The 19,309-nt window shown below is 41.0% G+C and overlaps 1 protein-coding gene across 1 annotated transcript in view; it reads right to left on the reverse strand.

Moving 5' to 3' along the window:
* The window catches only part of si:ch211-137a8.4 (uncharacterized), a 46,667-nt gene that overhangs the window by 2,552 nt on the left and 24,806 nt on the right, over positions 1 to 19,309 (reverse strand). Inside the window, exons 2-3 of the mRNA XM_022202247.2 lie at positions 11,070 to 12,592; positions 5,374 to 5,904 (exon numbers count right to left, since the gene is read on the reverse strand). Coding sequence (XP_022057939.2) covers positions 5,374 to 5,904; positions 11,070 to 12,390 — 1,852 coding nt within the window. The 5' untranslated portion in view covers positions 12,391 to 12,592. The remainder of the gene's footprint in view (positions 1 to 5,373; positions 5,905 to 11,069; positions 12,593 to 19,309) is intronic.

A 19,309-nucleotide genomic window follows, 5' to 3' on the forward strand; every position in this document is an offset into this window, starting at 1 on the left:
TAAGAGAACTAACCGATACAAAGCTTACAGAGCTAACAGATACAAAGCCAAGACAGCTAATTGATACAAAGCTAAGCTAACATATAAAGCCAATAGAGCTAACAGATACAAAGCCAACAGAGCTAACAGATACAAAGCTCAGACAGCTAACTTATAAAGCCAACAGACCGGACACAAAGCAAACAGAGCTAACAGACACAAAGCTAACAGAGCTAGCAGATACGAAGCCAACAGAGCTAACAGATGCAAAGCTAACAGAGCTAACAGATACAACGCTAACAGAGCTAACAGATACAAAGCCAACAGAGCTAGCAGATACAAAGCTAACACAGCTAACTGATCCAAAGCTAACAGAGCTAACAGATACAAAGCTAAGAGAGCTAGCAGATATAAAGCTAATAGAGCTAACAGATACAAACCTAACAGAGCTAACAGATACAAAGCTAATAGAGCTAACAGATACAAAGCTAACAGAGCTAAAAGGGCTAACTATCCGGAGAACAGAGGCTGAAACACGTAACTCTAAATGATTTTATTCAAACTCTAAATGAACCTGAACTCTGAAAAAGTACCTAAAGGAACCTGAAACCTGTCAGTATTTCCTGATTTATAGAGCAATAGAAAAGGTTCTGCTCTGTAAAAACTGGATTCTGAAGCTGTTTTTGCCATGTTTTTAATCTCTCTTCTTTAATGCATATTTGACGAGATAATGACTCATTTATATATTTTAACAAGTTTGTCACACGAAAAAGAAGTGTTTTAATGTCAGTAACCAGCTGTGGATGTTTCAGTGACGTTTTTATTCTAATTTACTGTTATCGTGCTGACATAACAGTGTTGCATCAATTCAATATTGTTAGTAATTTAAACTGAAATGTCTGCTGTAGTGGATTTAAATACTAAATTCAAGTTGAGATAACGTAATGGAATTAACTTAACATCTGCTTTTTTTCTTCATCTTTAGTTCGAGATTTCAATTCCTTCAAAACTTGTGCTACCAATTATTAAATAATTGGCTAATTTAGAATACCACCAACTGTAAATGAAAACCAATTCCCCTAATTCAATAGAGTTTATTAGTTGAACATAATTTTCTGAGAATTCGTTGGATTTTTTTGTTTTCAGAATGCATAAAAACAGAACTGGAAGACAAGAAGAAGGAAAGAGGACGAGCTCAGTCCGATAAAAACAACACTTTAAATAGAAAACTAGCTTTTTAGCTCAGTTTTAGAAATAAAATCAGTTCCTTATTAACATGTAAACGCTTCATTGTAGAAAATAAATTAGAGCTGGAAGACTATAACCTGCAGGGAAAGGCAACGCAAATGTGCAAAAATACATTTTATCCAAAAGAAATGGTACCTGGACCTAATAGCAATAGTTTTTAGAAAGTGTTATTATTATTTCATTGGTTTATTTTGCAGGGACAAAGCACAATTTACAGTGACTGCAACAGAGTGAGCAAGCAGCTAACTTACATCGATGAAAAACAACAAAATATTACAAATTTATGACGACAATATCAGTTAAAAGGGATTTAAAACATCAACACTGAGGCTCTATAGAAGCTGGCCAGTTTGCACTTTATTAGCGCAACCGCGATTTGAGGTGTTTTCTTAGATGATGGTGAATTTTGAACTTGCATTCGTCATGTTAGCAGCTAAAGAGGTAAATATTTCCCTCAGAGAGTGGTAAAGTCCAGAAAATTGGGTAAAACAGAGTAAATAGCATCTTGAATTCGTCACATCAGCAGCTAAAGAGCCAGATGTTTTCCTGAGGAGCTGCTGGAGACCAAAAAAGGAGCTTAAAGATGGTGAATTTTGGGCTTGAATTGACTTGAATTTGTCACATTAGCAGCTAATGAGCTAAATAATTATCTCAACAGTTGGTGGAGACTAGCCTAGCCGCACTGGACAACCCACGGCAATGAATTTAATTCTCTGCCAGGGTGGGTCTAGTTACCCTCCATAAGGCTCGAGGCTGGATGCTCCTAAAACTGGCCGGACCAATCACCATGAAGTGTAGAGTCAGAAGGCGGGTGTAACGAAGTGACGACAGAGGCGCGACGATTCTGACAGAAACAACCGGCGCACAATAAACAGTTATCTTTCGACTCGGCTTTGGCCACAGCCCTTAAAGATTTGAAGCTAAAATTCAACTTGAAAGATAAACAAAGGACGGCACTGAAGTGTTTCATTGAGAAGAAAGACGTATTTGGACTTATGCCGACGGGATATGGCAAATCCTTAATATACCAGTTGGCTCTGCTGGTTGGGAAGCTAATGGGACTTAGCCACAATCCGCCGGTGCTCTAGGAACTACGACAGCCTATTCGTTGCGTTGATTGGTTGTATACCTACCCAATTGCTGCAGAGGGATTTGATAGACAACCTTTTAGCCCGTCTCCCTCCCTGTCGAGCTTCCCTAGACCCTTGTGCCTTCAGAAACATGGGTGTAGCATGGCTAGGCTAGGTGGAGACCAAAATAGAGCTAAAAAAAAACTCCAGTAGCAACTGGTAAAAAAAAAAAAAGATCTATAGTAGATGGAGTCTGCTAAATATTTTCCGATGTTGGTAAAATGTGAACTCTTGGAAAATGTTAATTCCAAGTTTTTACAGTTTTGGGAAAATGAATAATCAAAGAAATTCAATTTTAGTTTCTTTTTTTTAAGATCTCTGTGTTTTCCTGCACAGAAGACATTTCCTGTGGTGCAGGACTTTATGTTGCAGTTTAAAATGGTTGGAGTTCAGAGGGTTAAACTGAGTATTTGTTGTGCTTTTCAGCTGCTTTTATGTGTTTCAGTAAAGATCAGATGCTGGCACAGTTTCAGGCCAAACTCCGGGCGCTAAGCAGAGTTCAGTTTTAGCACAAAGAGCTTCAAAGCGACAGCCGCAGGCGTCTGTTGGATCAAAGTGAGTCGGTCGCCGGACACGAAGCCTCGCCGAGCTTCACCTGGACGGATAAATAATGGAGGAGAGCTTGTGGTTCGCCTCCTGCTGCTCAGGTGTGTGAAACAAATTTTACCTCGTTTTTCTGCTCAGAATTGACTGAATAAAAGCTCAAATCAAATGTGTCGCCGCTGCAGCTGCTGTTCAGGACGTCCGACTAATCTGACGTCTACGTAAAGTTCAGCTCTGGGAGTCTGCGCTCAACACCTGAGGCCTCGGTAAAAGCACCAGCCGCTCGAGAACTTGACATTTCAATGAAACTGAGCGAACTGAGCTCCTCTTTTTCTCTCTCTTGCAGGTGATTTAACGGTGAACAAACGTTTTATTTATCAGCTACTGCTGCTTTAAAAGGCTTTAAAGGACAAAAGTGCAGCGTTCCTAACATGCATCACCAGTGAAGCTGCATGCCTATTTATAGAAAAATATGTGGTTCTGTGTGTGCACATTTTTATGGGAAAGTGTGGAGCTGCGGTCAGGATGTTGTTAGCGTAGCTTAGCTCAAAGACTGAAAGCGGAGGGAAACTGCCCAACAGTTTAGTAAAATATGCGCAAGCTTGAAGCTAAAATTGAACAACTAATCCATTGGTTGCAGGGAAATTAGATCTGTATATTAACCGTAGAATGGTCTGACTCACCAACTGACTCGATGGTTTTGTTATTTTTTAAAAAAACAAGCAAAATTAGCCGGAAATTGTAAAAACAGAAAGAATAATTGAAAGTCCACGTGACCTTAAAGTTATGGCGTTATTTTCTCTACGACCCATTTAAAAATTCACCAGAAATAAAATATTTACTCTAACCAGATTCTGTAGAAAACAAAAAAATCTGCACTTTTTGGCACAAGTACAAAGCCGTTAGCGGTTCAGTTGTGCCAATCAGTCACATGACAAAAATTCAAGAACTTATCGGCTGAACTACGAGTCGACGACTAAAGGACTGATCAAAAATGGAAATATTAAACTATCTATAATATGTAGAGCCTGCTAAATATTATCCAGTGTTGGTAACACATATGGACTAATCTACTCTAAACAATTTTTTAAAGTATTTTTGTGTTTTAGCATATTAAATCATTGTAACCTGGTTATATTCAGCTGCAATTTAGTTTAGCTTGTTTTAGGTTTTGGAAAGTGGAAGTAAACAATAGTACCGCTAACATGTAGCGTCAAGTTGTGCTTTAAAACCCCCCCAAAAAATTAAAAAAAGCAGATTTTGCTGACTTTTCCCAAAGAATAACATGTACCTCTCTGCTATTTGAACAGAAAACTTATTTAAAGGTGTTTTGTTGTATAAATCCACTGCAAATGTAAGGTGAGTTTTAAGCTAGCTCTCCTGGTATTTCTGGGTAAATTTATATTAAACTAGTTGGTAGTGTTTTATCTAAATGGACACTCTTGTTTGGCTCATATTGTGGACGTTTTCCTTCCTTCAGTAGTTCTAAAACTTCAATAAAATAAATAAAGATTGATCTGACACAGAAGAAATTACTGTGTTGCTAACGCTAGGTGCTAAAAGTAAAGTAAACAAAGGTACAGCAAGGACTCTGATGGGGGTAAAATGTCCATACAGTCATGAAGAGATGTTTCAAAACCCGTAAAGTTGGTGTTGAAATCATTGCACTGTGGGAGATTCAAGGAGAATTCAGGTAATTGTGGCATTTCTATCTTTTGTATGCTACATTTTGGCCAAATATTTTAAAAATTCTGAAGTTTTTGTCTATTAGAGCATCAATAAATGGACTTGTTGCTGTCTGTTTCTTACAGACTTGAGAAGACTCATGAAAGCTGCTGTTCTCTGCTGAAAACGTCTCATTTTTACATCTTCGTCTGAGTGCAGATTGAACAGAAGACGCCAGCTGTTATTTGTGGAGCTGCACTGGTGAGTTTTTTACTGCTGGACAGACTCCCTCTTATTGTTTCTCTGTTTACAGTCTTTCTACCGACATCGACTGATCACAGCTCACAAAGCAGATAGTTGTTCTCTGGACGTGTTTGTGTGCTCTGATATGTGTAACGTAACATTTGGCACGTGTGTTAAGTGTTTTATTCAAGAGTGAGTATAAATATTCAGTATCTAAAATCGTAGCAGCCGTTCAAGCCGTTGTCGACACACAGCTCCCTCTCTAATTGGTCAGTGGCTGCTGACATCACGTTTTGAACGATGGCCACCGCCGCCTCTCGGAGGTCCCTCTTCCTCATCTCCTCCTCATCCTCCTCCTCCTCTCTCTCTCCCTGGTCACATGACTCATAGCGGCAGCCTCCATTTTGCGGAGACTCCCCACCCTCCCCGATGCTAACGGCTAACACTAGCTCACTCTCTCGACGGCTGCTATCATTAGTTAGCGTCGCTGCTTGTCGCTGTCTGTTGTTAGTATCCTCGTCTCTGCTGCTGATTGGCGGCTCGGCAGCGTCCGGCTCTGACTCACCGCTGTTCACGGCGTTGATGATCTTGGCGTTGGCCTCGTCCTTCACCGCCTCCTTGCCCTTCTTCACAGGGCTGCTCCCCGTTGTCTTCTCCTCATCCTGGTGATTGTGTTCGGCGGTTTCCTCCGCCGTGCCGTTGGAGCATCCGTTCTCGCCGTTGGTCACCGGGGCTTCGGCTGGTGTTTTCTCCGCCTCCTTCGCCGCCTCCTTTGCTGCCTCTCCGCTGCCCTCCTCCACCGCCACCGGTGTTTTCTTCTCGGCCGCAGCTGCTGCATCTTTGTCATTGGCTTCCTCGGTCGCTGCTGCCTCGCCGTCTGCACCGCCTTCCTCCTCCGCCGCCGCCTCGCCTCCTTCTGCGGCCTCGCTTCCTTCCGCCGCCTCCTCCTCCTCCTTGGCGCCTTCACCCATGTCCACGCTGGTTGATTTACCCTTTCGCAGGATGAAGTTCTTCAGGGAAACTGCACGGCCAAAATGCGAGCGCTTGGCTTTGGCCGACTTGCCGTCTTTGCCTTCATCTGCTGCTCCGTCCTCACCTGAAAACAAGAGTTCAGAGTTAAAGTTCATTCAGAAACAATGAGAGTTGTAATGATTATGTGCAAAGAGCTCCAAAGGAGCTCTTTGCACATTTGAAGGGTTAGAGGCAGAGTGGTCTGACCCACTTTCTGTAGTTTTTGAGAAAAATGGGTTCAAAGTTTAGTGTTTTCCAGAATGGTCTAACATTCCACTGTATCGCTGTGTTTGGATTGTGGGTTAGATCACTCTGCTACTAAAATCTAGACCATGAAATATTACAGAAACTTTAAACAACTCAGTTTGGATGTTTGGTGCTTCTAACCCCCTCATTTACTTCATGAGGCAGGTGTGTAGGACACTATTGCATGCTTCGAATCTATGTGAACCAGTTGAAAAAGGGACTCCAAAAAGTAGATCAAAAACCTGCTGTTTAAGAGAAACATTGCTTCCGACTGCAGGATGGTTGTTTTTGCAACTTGTACGATTCGAATAATCAGAAGAAACCTTGAAGATTTACCACCAAAACAACAGTCACTGTTTTGAGGGAACACGATGCTGCATCCTTCATTTAGATCCGAATATCAGATCAGAAGAATACTGAGGTGCAGTCAGACCATTCTCTACTGCAGGACAACTGAACTATAACAGACTACATATACACTATACTGCCAAAAGTATTGGCTCACCCATCCAAATAATCACAATCAGGTGTTCCAATCACCTCCATGGCCACAGGTGTATAAAATCAAGCACCTGGGCATGCAGACTGCTTTTACAAACATTAGTGAAAGAATGGGTCGCTCTCAGGAGCTCAGTGAATTCCAGCGTGGAACTGTGATAGGATGCCACCTGTGCAACAAATCCAGTCGTGACATTTCCTCTCTCCTAAATATTCCACAGTCAACTGTCAGCTGTATTCTAAGAAAGTGGAAGTGTGTGGGAACGACAGCAGCTCAGCCACCAAGTGGTCGGCCACGTAAACTGATGGAGCGGGTCAGAGGATGCTGAGGCTCATAGTGCCAAGAGGTGGTCAACTTTCTGCAGAGTCAGTGGCTACAGACCTTCAAACTTCATGTGGCCTTCAGATTAGCTCAAGAACAGCTTCAGCAGAGAGCTTCATGGAATGGGTTTCCATGGCCGAGCAGCTGCATCCAAGCCGTACATCACCAAGTGCAATGCAAAGCGTGGGATGCAGTGATGTAAAGCACGCCGCCACTGGACTCTAGAGCAGTGGAGACGCCTTCTCTGGAGTGACCAATCACGCTTCTCCATCTAACAATCTGATGGACCAGTCTGGGTTCGGTGGTTGCCAGGAGAACCATACTTGTGGGACTGCATTGTGCCAAGTGTAAAGTTTGGTGGAGGGGGGATTATGGTGTGGGCTTGTTTTTCAGGAGCTGGGCTTGGCCCCTTAGTTCCAGTGAAAGGAACTCTGAATGCTTCAGCATACCAAGACATTTTGGACAATTCCATGCTCCCAATTTTGTGGGAACAGTTTGGAGCTGGCCCCTTCCTCTTCCTACATGACTGTGCACCAGTGCACAAAGCAAGGTCCATAAAGACATGGATGACAGAGTCTGGTGTGGATGAACTGGACTGGCGTGCACAGAGTCCTGACCTCAGCCCGATAGAACACCTTTAGGATGAGTTAGAGCAGAGACTGAGAGCCAGGCCTTCTGGTCCAACATCAGTGTGTGACCTCACAAATGAGCTTCTGGAAGAACGGTCAAAAATTCCCATAAACTCACTCCTAAACCTTGTGGACAGCCTTCCCAGAAGAGTTGAAGCTGTTCTAGCTGCAAAGGGTGGACCGACGTCATATTGAACCCTCTGGATTAGGAATGGGATGTCACTGATGTTCATATGCGAGTCAAGGTAGGTAAGGCAATATTCCAAAATCAGATTATAAACCTGCCATTTAAGAGAAACAGCAGGATGGTGGTTTCAGCAAGTTTTACGATTCGACTAATCAGAAGCAACTTTCAGGTTTTAGAGGATTTGAATCGTGTACTAAGTTCTTGTTGAATTACCTCTTTTAAGGACAATTTTTGCCTCTTTGCCTTCAAATATTCCATTTAAACAATTCTTCAATTACTACTTTGAGAGAACACGTTGCTGCAAGACTGATTAGTTCAAGAAAGCAGCAGAATAATACTGAGGTGCAGTCAGACCATTCTTCACTGCAGAACAATTGGACTAAAACAGACTACATCTACATGAACTAAATGTTCTGCGACTCCAAAACCAGATCAGAAATCTGCCGTTTAGGAGAAGCGCTGCTTCCGACTGCAGGATGATGGTTCTAACAAGTTCTGTGATCAGAATACTCCCATTTAAAGCTGTATTCTTTAATTTTTGGCTCCTATAGGATGTAATAAACTCCACATCACTGGTGTTCAGAGTTTTGTTTTGAGAACAAATCCAGGCTCAAGATCATACTATTAGAGTTCACTGACTAGATTTACCTTAGCAGCCAAATTCAATACAAAAATCCCAAACTAAACTTGATATTCAACAACAACTGCGAACATTAAATGCAGCAGCCACTCCAAGAAACAAATATTCTGGTGGAAGTTTGTTGTAACACCAGATGCCCTCTGAGTTTTGTGTTTTTGCACCGTTTTCTTGATGCAGACCGGAGCAGCATGCGGGCTAAATTTAGTCTTTCCTGTTGACTGAAGCCACAGTGTAATTTGAATTTCACATCACTTGCTCAATATTTTATTTGGGGAGAATGTTCAATTACATTACCTCCCCCAGAGTTAGCAGCCTTTACCTCCCGTCTGCTCTCCGGATGACGACGGACACAAACGAGTGTGAACTCGCTGTCGGCTTCGGAGGCTGAATTTTTAATAAATTCGAATTGTGATGCTCACAAAAAAAACGTAGACTCCTGACGGCATATGAAACACGAAGCTCTGCACGTGACAGAAAAAGCCTGCAAACATAACTCTGGAAGCTCCAAACAGCATTTTCTTGTTGTTTTTTGTTCCTGCTGCTGTCATTTTCCTTCACTGTGGTTAATTTTTAAAGTCCTGCAGCTCTACGGAAACAGAACAGATAGAAATCATAAAAAAAAAAGAAAAAGCTTAGGTTGAATTTCTTTGATTAATTGTATTATGAATAAAATCCCTAAATTAACATGTCCACCATTTTTCCAAGTGTCCACAGACTTTACCAACAATGGAAAAAATCAATATCATCAAATATATTTAACATTTTTTACTAGTTTCCATACTGGTCTCCTCTCTGCTCTGTGTAAACACTGCCTGATAGAAATGTGAAAAAACTTTGATCAGCATGCCCAATACTTTTCCAATTGCCCCCAGCCGTTATAAAGACTGATTCTACATATTGCAGGTATTTACTTACATTTTTATTTGTTTTCATGTTTAACCTGTCTGTTTTGTGATAACAGCAGTTCAGCAGAAAACTTCCTGAATTTTTGCCATAAGAATTTCTATTACAAGTGAGTCACTAATATCTTCATGGTTGTGTCAAGAATCACAGATTTTCTTTGATTTTTATAGAATGTAGTTGGAGTACATTCTATATTTTTTGGCACATTTTTAAATGAGACATGCAGAATAAAGTGACTTTGAAAGCTAAGGCTGGACAGTTTCAGGCTGACTGAAGATTTCATGTCGTTCTGACAGTCAAGATGGTTTAAGTTATTTTAAAATTTGCCATTTCCATTAACTTTTTCAATATTTATCTTGTATTTATATATATTTTAGTCCAGGTTGTGATAATCCTTGGAGCAACCGGACTTCTTTTCAGTAAAAACAACCTCAAGTAAACATGGAAACTTTTGCAAAACTCTGGATGTTTTTGTGTCGTTTCCATGAACTTCTTCTCTTTTGACACTTCAGTGTGCGCATAAGTATAGTTTTCAGGCACAGAGCTGATGAAAATGAAATGATTCAGCCTGAAGGAACTAATTAATTCCTCTATAATTGTAGGAATTAATAATCCTGATCATGATTAAGTGAACAGCCTTAGAAGGTGCTGTTCTTTCAGGCTACATTTTTTTATTTTCATCAGCTTCGTGTCAGAGACCAAAACAAGTCACAAAAAATGGCAAGGAGACAAAACTGTTGAGTTTGTAGAGACTAGTTCAGTATTTATGACAATGTCCAGGCAAAATGACAACAAAGGGACCAAACTATGCCAAAGACACAGAAAACAACCAAAAGAAGACACAAAATGAGACATAAAACATTGAGTTTTGATAGTTTAAGTCATATAGAGACAAAGAAAGACTGACTGCAAAGAGTATGCCAACTATACCAAGACTATACTTTCATAAACCTACAAGATAAGTCCAGGTACTTTCTACTGAAGATCCAAAAATAAATTAAAGACACATTAAATGACCAAAACAAGACACAAAACAACAATGAATGTGTGGAGACACTGAAAATTTAGAGTTTAGGACGTGTAGCATGTCCAGACACAATAAATACGAGTACACACCAACTATACCAATTACTTTCAAGAATCTACAAGATAAGTCCAGTTACTTTCTAATGGCGCTTCTGACATACACCAAAGACACATAAAACAATCAAGACAACACAAAACGAGAAACAAAACAACAGCGAATGTGTGGACACTGAAAATTTAGATAGTTTAAGATGTATAGCATGTCTAGACACAATGACTACAAAGGGTTTACCAACTACACCAAGACTTTCAAGAACCTACAGGTCCAGTTACTTTCTTGTGAAGCTCCTGAGATACACCAAAGACGCATAAAACAACCAAAAGAAGACACAAAATGAGACATAAAACAACAGTGAGTTTGTGGAGACTGAAAACTTAGATAGTTTAAGACGTATAGAGACAAACAAAGACTGACTTCAAGGAGTATACCAACTATACCAAAGCTATATTTTCAAGAACCTACAAGAGAAGTCCAGTTACTTTCTACTGAAGCTCCAAAAATATATTTAAAACACATGAAAGGACCAAAACAAGACACAAACAAGAACACATTAGTGGAAACTGAAAACTTAGATAGTTTAAGACGTATAGCATGTAGAGACAAAGTGACTACAAAGGGTATACCAACTACACCAAGACTATACTACTAAGAACCTAAAAGAGAAACTGCTTCTCTGTGAATCTCCTAGAAACACTTAAAAATGTGTGTAAACTTTTGGAAACGTGGATTGTATCTTACCGGAGGCGGCAGCTGCAGCGGCGTCCTCCTCGGCACCAGGGGTGCACTCCGTGTTGGCGCGTTTGCTCTTGGGGATGACGCGCTTCTTGAAGGAGGTCCAGATCTCGTTGGCGTGTTGCGTCACTGTTCCACCTCCGGTCGCCTTCTCCTCCTCGCCTCCTTCTGCTTTCTCCTCGCCGCCCTCTGTCTTAGCCTCGTCGGCTCCTCCCTCTGCCTTCGCCTCCTCACCGCCCTCTGCTCCTCCCGCTGCTGCCTCCTCCGTCTTGTCGGTGCCGTCTTTGTCGGAGCTCTTGGTCTTGCCACTGATGCCGACCATGGACGTGTCTCTCTTCAAGCCCTGGAAGGTCCAGGAGCGTTTCAGCTTCCACCTCTTCTGGCCGGACTCCTTGGAGTCGAGTGTGGAGGAGTCGCCGCCGCCTCCTTCCCCTCCGTCTGCTCCATCCTCCTTGCCGTCCTCACCGCCGCTCTTCTTGTGGGCCTTCTGGGCCATGAGCTTCTTGAAGGAGTGCCAGCGCTTCATGTGCTTGGTAGTCGCTGAGGAGGACGAGGCTTTCTGCTCTCCATCGGCGCCTCCTTCTGCTCCTCCGGCGGCTCCTCCCTCCTCGATGGTGGAGTCTGCGGTGGTGTTAAGTGCTTCTGGATCTTCGAGCCTATCCAAGGACTTGGACCGAACCTTTACTTGTTTCAGGGGTTCTGAGGCGGCGCCGTCCTTCTTCTCGGTGCTGCGATGTGAGAAGATCCTCGCCACCGGCTTCCTGATCAGATCTCGGACTGTGGATTTGGCCTCTGTCGGTTTGCCCTTCTCGGCTTTCTTCTCGTCCTCCTTCTCGCCATTTTCTGCCGCCTTCTCCGTCGCCTCTTCGCCTTCTGTGCCTCCCTCGGCCGCTGCGGCCTCCTCACCTCCTTTCTCCGCTTCCTTCTCGCTTCCTTCGGCGGCGCTCTCCTGGTCCTTCTTCTTCCGTCCTCCCATCACCTTCCCCAGGCCGCTCTTGTTGAGGAAGGAGTCCAGGAACGAGGTCTTGGGCTCGGCGGAGGAGGCGTTTTCCGAGCTCTGGGCGGGTGCCGCCTCCTCGCTCGCCGCCGCCACCGCTCCTCCCTCCTCGGTTCCTGCAGCCGCCGCCGCCGCTGTGTCGTTATTCACAGTCTCTTTATTATCGACAACCTCACTGTTGACAGCCGTGCCATCTTTATCGACAACCTCGCTGTTCACAGTCTCTGAGTTTGCGTTGTTGGCCGGCTGCTCCGCCTCCGCCGGCTTGCTTTCGGGGGTTTTTCCGTCTTCCTGGACCACCGGCGCCGCACTGGCCTCCGTCGCCGCCATCTCAGAAAGGGGAAAACAAACAATAAGAACTAAAAAAGGGTGCTCCTTCCTCTGCCTTCCCTGGCCTGCTGCCCTCCTCTTCCTCTCTCGCTCTGGTGTTTCGTTCCTCCCGCTGTGCTGGTGCTCTCAGGTCATGGAGAGCTGGGTGGAGAGCAGTGGCGAGGAGGAAAGATACTCAGCATCCTACTCGACCTCCAAACTCCTGCAGAGGAGAGGGGGATGAAGGTGGCCGGGGTGAGGAGAGAGGAGAGAGGCACAGATGGTTAATAGTCTGAATCAACAGCATAGACACTCAATTAGTCTGGTCTAGACTGTGCGTTGAATGTGGAATGAAGTGTAACATAATAGATGATCTCAGCGGGAAATGCAACGCAATTATGATGTTTCCTAATCAGTCACTCTTCCAGAATTCACAACCGACGTGGGACGTACATACTCTCCTCCTATTTCTTTTCATAAAATGGCTGAAGTGGGAGGATTTTTTTGGAAGCGCTGCAGCAGACAGCAGCAGTAAAAAGGCCTCGCTTCCTAAACGCTGAATGTTTATTCTGTCTGGAGTTCCGGCAGACCCTGAGTTGGCAGATATTTGAAATTGTTTTCCGTTTGATCGTCCCGTCATGCTCAGACGAGATATTTAAGATGATGCATGTTGAATGCCGTGGAAAAAAAATTCTGCCAACCCTGCTTAAAAGAGCAACTTAGCATCGCATGCCTGTGCACAAGACAGACTGAAAGGAAATGGAGAGAATCAAAGCAGCGGAGGTTGTCTAATTTGTGAATTCTAAATCATCCTGAGCAAAAAAATCTGCTTCCATCAATCTCAGGAGCCATTTTCACATCAACACCGCTTCAAAACGAACTTTACTTTCACTTTATTTAAGGATAAAACTGTCAGTATACCTCTTCTCAATTTATCAACAAACCCACAAAAGACCAAATTTTCGCCTACTTCTCACTACTTTTCTGATAAAACGTCAGACAATGGATGACCGATAGTACCTGGTTGCACCACCAGTTTAGCCTCTTCCAGTTTACTGAAGTGTTCTTTTTCATGTAGTTTCTATTTAATTATACATCTGCACCACTAAACTGTCAACATAGTCAAGCAAGCTGTTATAATATTGTTTTTTCTGAACTGAAATCCAGCACAGATGTTCAAATCTTAATCTATTCAGTGTTATTTATGTCGTGTAATGAGGAAAACAACAGCTGTTTTTGAAAAAGATTTCTGTGTTTGCAGCTGGAAAGACGTTTTAAAATATCCCGATGTACTCTGAGCCAATAATGTTTCACATTTGTCTGGTTTTACGGATCAGAAATTAGCAAAAGGAGGAATTTCAGTGGAGAATAAATGTTAATAAATGGTTGCTGAAAACAAACACGGTGTGGGATGCGTCAGACGGTTTTAGTCGCAGCAGGTGCAGGTCTGCTCGGTTTGTTTTCCATTAATAAAAACCATCGGCGGCTCGTTTCTCGGTTGTAACGCCTCCAGAGGACTCAGTGAATGAATCAGCAGATCGATGAATCACCCTCCAGACGCTCGGCGGCGCTCAGGTGGAGGCCGAGGTGTAAACAGAAGCATCACATGCTCCACATAATCTGCTCCGCTGGTCCATTTACTGCCTCCGTTTCTCCCGTCCTCGTTAGAGCTGCAGAAACGCTCGCTTCTGGAAAACGTAGAAACACCGACTGCTCTGCAAACACCCTGGAAGTCTGATAGAAAATACAGAATACAAACGTTCCAACGCCGTACAGCTGTATAAACGGCTGGAAATAGCTACAAACATCTGCAAATATTCATGTTTCCATGTGAATTAACAAATTAATACTTGTTTTTATGAGATTCTACTAGATATTATCTGTTTAAGAAAAGGGAAAATGTGTAAAAAAAATAACAGTTTAAATGTATTTATTATCTATTATTTATGTATAAGTAAAATATAAAATTTACTAGCAAACCGTTTAATAATAAATTAATTTAATTCTGCAGTCAGCATATAACTATTTGTAAAAATGCACATTTGTTTTCAGTTTTTCTTGTTTTCTTTGTTTTTTAACAGTCAAAATATGAATTAATTCTGGTTTATTTTAGGTTATTTTCTTCTATACTCTCTAGGACTTCTAGAAAATCTGAATCATTTACTATTTCCGCTGCTGTAAACTGTAATTTCATGGTTTAAATAAAATAATAAATAATAATTCTACGGTCGGCACACACCTATTTGTAAAAATACAGATTTTTTTCAGTTTTTTGTCTTTTAACTGTCAAAATGTGAATTAAAACGTCTTTTATAACATTGTTTCATTCCATATTATCTAGGACTGGGAAAAACAGGGGAAATCTGAATTATTAACTATTTTTACTGTTATTTGGAGGTTTTCAGTAAAATATCGATGTTTTATCTGATCTAAATACAGTTTATCACAAACTGATAAAAGTTTATCTACAGTTCTGGCTTTTTTCTATTTTTTTTATAAATAATTACCTTTATATATTCAGTCTGCAAACTAACAAATAGACAAGGGAAAATGTGGAATTGTACAGCTAAATAATCATTTACTGTACAAATATTAGTAAAATGTTGACATTTTAGCTGATTTTAACATAGTTTAAACTGTATTTTTATGTTCACACATTGTAAAAGAACTTTATTAAGTAAACTATCAACAGTTGTGGCTTTTAAAAACAGTCCACTTGTGAATTAATCCCTTGTTTGATGATCTGAAATTTAGCAAAACATGAGAACAATAGCAATAGCATCTGGACAAATCATTTACCGTTTTTCAGTCTGTTATATAAACTTTTTTCCTCCAAACCACAGCAGTTATCCGTAAAATAATGACATTTTACTGCTTTAAATGCAGTAATGTGGGGAGTAATTTTTCCAGCCTGCTGACCTGACTTTACCTCGTTTTACGGCTTCCGTCGCCTTTGCTCCTCAGAATCAACCGTCATAAAAACGTTTATACGCCATAACCTTTATTCTGCTTCACTTTAAAGCGGGGTTGTTTTTTTGCCGCCATATGACTTTCATCATGGATTAGTTTTATCAGTCCTGTAACCGTTATCTTCGCTGGACAGAATCAATAAAAGCCAGTTGGAGCTGCTGGAAGTGTTGATCGGACAAAGGATGCACATAAAACGGCAGAGTTTTACAGCGGAAAGTCCAAATGATGCCCGCTATAAAGTCTCATCTCGACATCTGACACAAACATAAACTAACTGAAGCTTCATTTAGATTCTTTCTAGGTCACTGAGCTCCTTAAAAAAAGCAAAACATTAACCGAAGAATCCGATAAAGTGGACGTAAATTTGTTCTGCTTCATTTCTGTTGCATCAAATTTGTTAAAAAGAATCAGAGTCAGTGGTTCAGCGTTATGATAAAGTTGATATTTACTCTCCAGTTCACGCTTTGGTTAGTTTTTTTTTTTTTTTACTAGTTTTGGACAACATTTTGTGATTTCTGTAGTAGAAGTTAGCTGCATGTGCACAGAGAAGCTTCTAGTCTTCATCATTTACTGCAGCAGAGAAATTAATTTTCTGCAAGTTTTGGTGATTTTCAGGCTGCAATTGGACACTTTTTGACCCATTTCAGCCCCAAAATTGGTTTAAATGGAAGTAAATAATGTTGTATTTAATTAGTTTGATTTTAAAAGTAGAAAACTGACCAATTCTGAGTTGTTTTGAGCAAGTTTTGGATGTGATTTTTTTTTAATTTCATGCTACAGTGGAATCTAGCTTGGTGTGTGCACAGAGAAGCTTCTAGTCTTCATCATTTACTGCAGCAGAGAAATTAATTTTCTGCAAGTTTTGGTGATTTTCAGGCTACAATTGGACACTTTGACCCATTTCAGTCCCAAAATTGGTTTAAATGGAAGTAAATAAGACAATATAATCTTATATTTAATTAGTTTGACTTTAAAAGTAAAAAAATGACCAATTCTGAGTTGTTTTGAGCAGGTTTTGGATGTGGCTTTTTTATTACAGTGGACTCTAGCTAGATGTATGCACAGAGAAGCTTCTAGTCTACTACTATTTTGAACAGAAGAAAGTATGACATTATGATGTCAGATTTACATAATTTGATTTTGAAAGTAGAAAATCGATAAATTCACAGGAATTATGAAAACATTTTGATTAACTTTGGACAAGTTTTGGTGATTTTCAGGCTACAATTGGACACTTTCTGACCCATTTCAGCCCCCCAAAATTCATTTATACGGAAGGAAATGCCACGTTCTAATGTCAGGTTTAGTTAATTTGACTTTAAAAGTAGAAACATGACAAATTCTGAGTTGTTTGGGGCATGTTTTGATTAGTTTGGGACACAGCTAGGTGCTTGTGCACAGAGAAGCTTCTCGTCTCCATTAGTTACTGCAGCACATCAAACAGCTTTGAGACTAAAAACTACATTCAAAAGACTGAAATGAAGAGTTCTAATGTTAGATTTACTGAATTTGACTGTAAAGGTTAAAAATCCCAAATTCTGAGTTATTTTGAACAAGTTTTGAATTCATTTTTTGTGATTTCAGGACACAGTAGAAGCGAGCTAGGCGCTTGTGCACAGAGAAGCTTCTAGTCTCCATCAACAAAGCAGTTGTTTTCTGAATATCAGTAGCTTTTTTTAAAATAAAAAATACGAATTTTCGGACCCATTTCAGTGTAAAACACTGTGCAGCATAATAAACTGGTCTATTTGTGAGTTTGCAGACTGACTCTTTGCTATGCTATGCTATGCTATGCTAGGTTTACTGTATTTCTACATTCTTTAAAGTGTCTTTGACCCACAAAACTCAAACTTTGGCCTGTTAACTGTGCATCTGCTTAAAATTGGGGATACTTATTTGAAAAAACAGCCTCAGGATAAAGAATTTATGTCACCGGTAGCGTGTTAGCTCCTATGCATGCACCTCAAACACATCAGGTGCAGAAAATTAGCAGCTAACAGCCACAACCGTGCACAGCTTCCACTCATTTCTGTCCTTTTTTTCCAACTGTAACTGAATAATTCATCCTGCACAGTTCATCAGGGAGCGACGGCCCTCAAACGTCGACCACTTTGACTGCGATTATTCCAATAATGTGTTTGTATGCAGCGACAACGGGCGGCTTTGATTTGTCTTTGCTCAGGCTGTTTGGAAAAGACACATTAGCTGCTGGATTTGGACAGAAATTATGAAGCCCTTGATCTGATATTCTCCTCATCAATAATTCACACAGCGGTGGCTGGATTCATCAAAACACTTCACATGCAAGCGTAGAATCTGTCCTCCACTGTTCTGTTTCGTCTCAGTGTAAGTCGCTGTCTGGATTTATCTCATATTCTATTACATTTAATTTTGCGCCTTTGTTCTGTTGGTAAAACACAACTAGCTGACAGTATCTGCATGAACTCTGCTTACTCGTGGTGTTCTGAGCTGCTTAGGTTTGATTTTATATCAGGTTTATCCCAGTGTTCTGCATGTTTTTCCAAAGTAAAGCAAACTGCATGATCCACTAAGTCTATTATTTCACATGAAGTGTGACGAATTAGACCAGAAGTGACAAAACTATTCATATTTTCAGTGTTATGGTTGCACGATTGCAACCAAAAAGTGCTGCTCCTGCTTCTATGTTTCTACATTTTATTCGCATCAAAATGAGACTCAGTAATCTTAATTTGAATTCAGAGGCTGAATCATTGCACCCAAATTGTGTCTTATTGGTGGACACTACAATTTACAGATGTTCCCTGAAGGCCTCACCTGCTAGCTAGAAGCTAACGAGGTGCACAGAGAAGCTTCTAGTCTCCATCAGTTGTTTCCTGAATATCAGTAGCTTGCCTTAAAAGAAAAACACTTTCTGACCCTTTTAAGCCCAAAAATAGTTTTAAACAGAAGGAAATCAGACATTCTAATGTCAGATTTACTTAATTTGACTTTAAAAGTTCAAATTAAGAAGTTCAAATCAGACAAATTCTCAGTTGTTCTGGACACATTTTGATTAGTTTGGGACAAATTTGGGGGATTTCAGGCTACAGTAGAAAAATTAGTTTGAACAGAAAGAAGTAAGGTCAGATTTTCTGAATTTGACGTAAAAATCACAAAACTGACAAATTCTGAGTCATTTTGGACAATTTTTGATTAGTTTTGTACAAGTTTTGGTGATTTCAGTAGAAGCTAGTTCTGTGTCTGTGCACGGAGAAGCGTCTAGTCTCCATCAGTTACTGCAGCAGCTTAGACAGCTGAGAGACCAAAGATTAGTTTGTAAAACGTGAAATAAGACGTTCTAATGTCAGATTTCCTTATTTTATGGATGCTATTTTATCTACAAGGGCTCTGTGTTTTAAATTTCAGTAAATTGTGTTTATTTAATGGTGGAAAACCTAAATCGTCATTTATAATCGATTATTTGTCCACCCCTTCTCTGTATTTAAAACGACTTGAAACAACAGCAAAAAAGTTAACACAACATAATGGATATAAAATGCAGATAAACAGCGCGTCTGGTTTGACATTTCCGTGTATTTTAAGCTTTTCTTGTGCTAATTTTACGGTGTTTACATTTGTCAAGGGAAGGGGCGATGGAAGAGACACGCGTTCTTAAATCTGCGTCTAACGACCTCGTTCTTGATCTTTAAACTTGTGATTTTGCAAATGTTGGAGAACCTGAACCTGAAGCCTTTCAGGAGGTAAAAGAGGAAACAGATCGACGACGAGAATTCATCGATTGACGGGACTTAAAGAGCTTCAATCGGACGTCCTCGTAGAGTTTCTGAGTCACGTTCAGCCACACGAGACAGAGCCGCTCTTTGTTTCGGTTTCTCTTTCTTTTTTTTCCTCCCGTCTTGGCGGCTGATTGCGCTGCAGCAGCATTAGCGAGTCGGATGGTGGATGTGAGGCTGAAGCCCCGAAGGTGTTGGAACAGCATCAGACGGAG

The sequence above is a fragment of the Acanthochromis polyacanthus genome, chromosome 13, assembly GCF_021347895.1.
Source record: "Acanthochromis polyacanthus isolate Apoly-LR-REF ecotype Palm Island chromosome 13, KAUST_Apoly_ChrSc, whole genome shotgun sequence".
NCBI lineage: Eukaryota > Metazoa > Chordata > Actinopteri > Pomacentridae > Acanthochromis > Acanthochromis polyacanthus.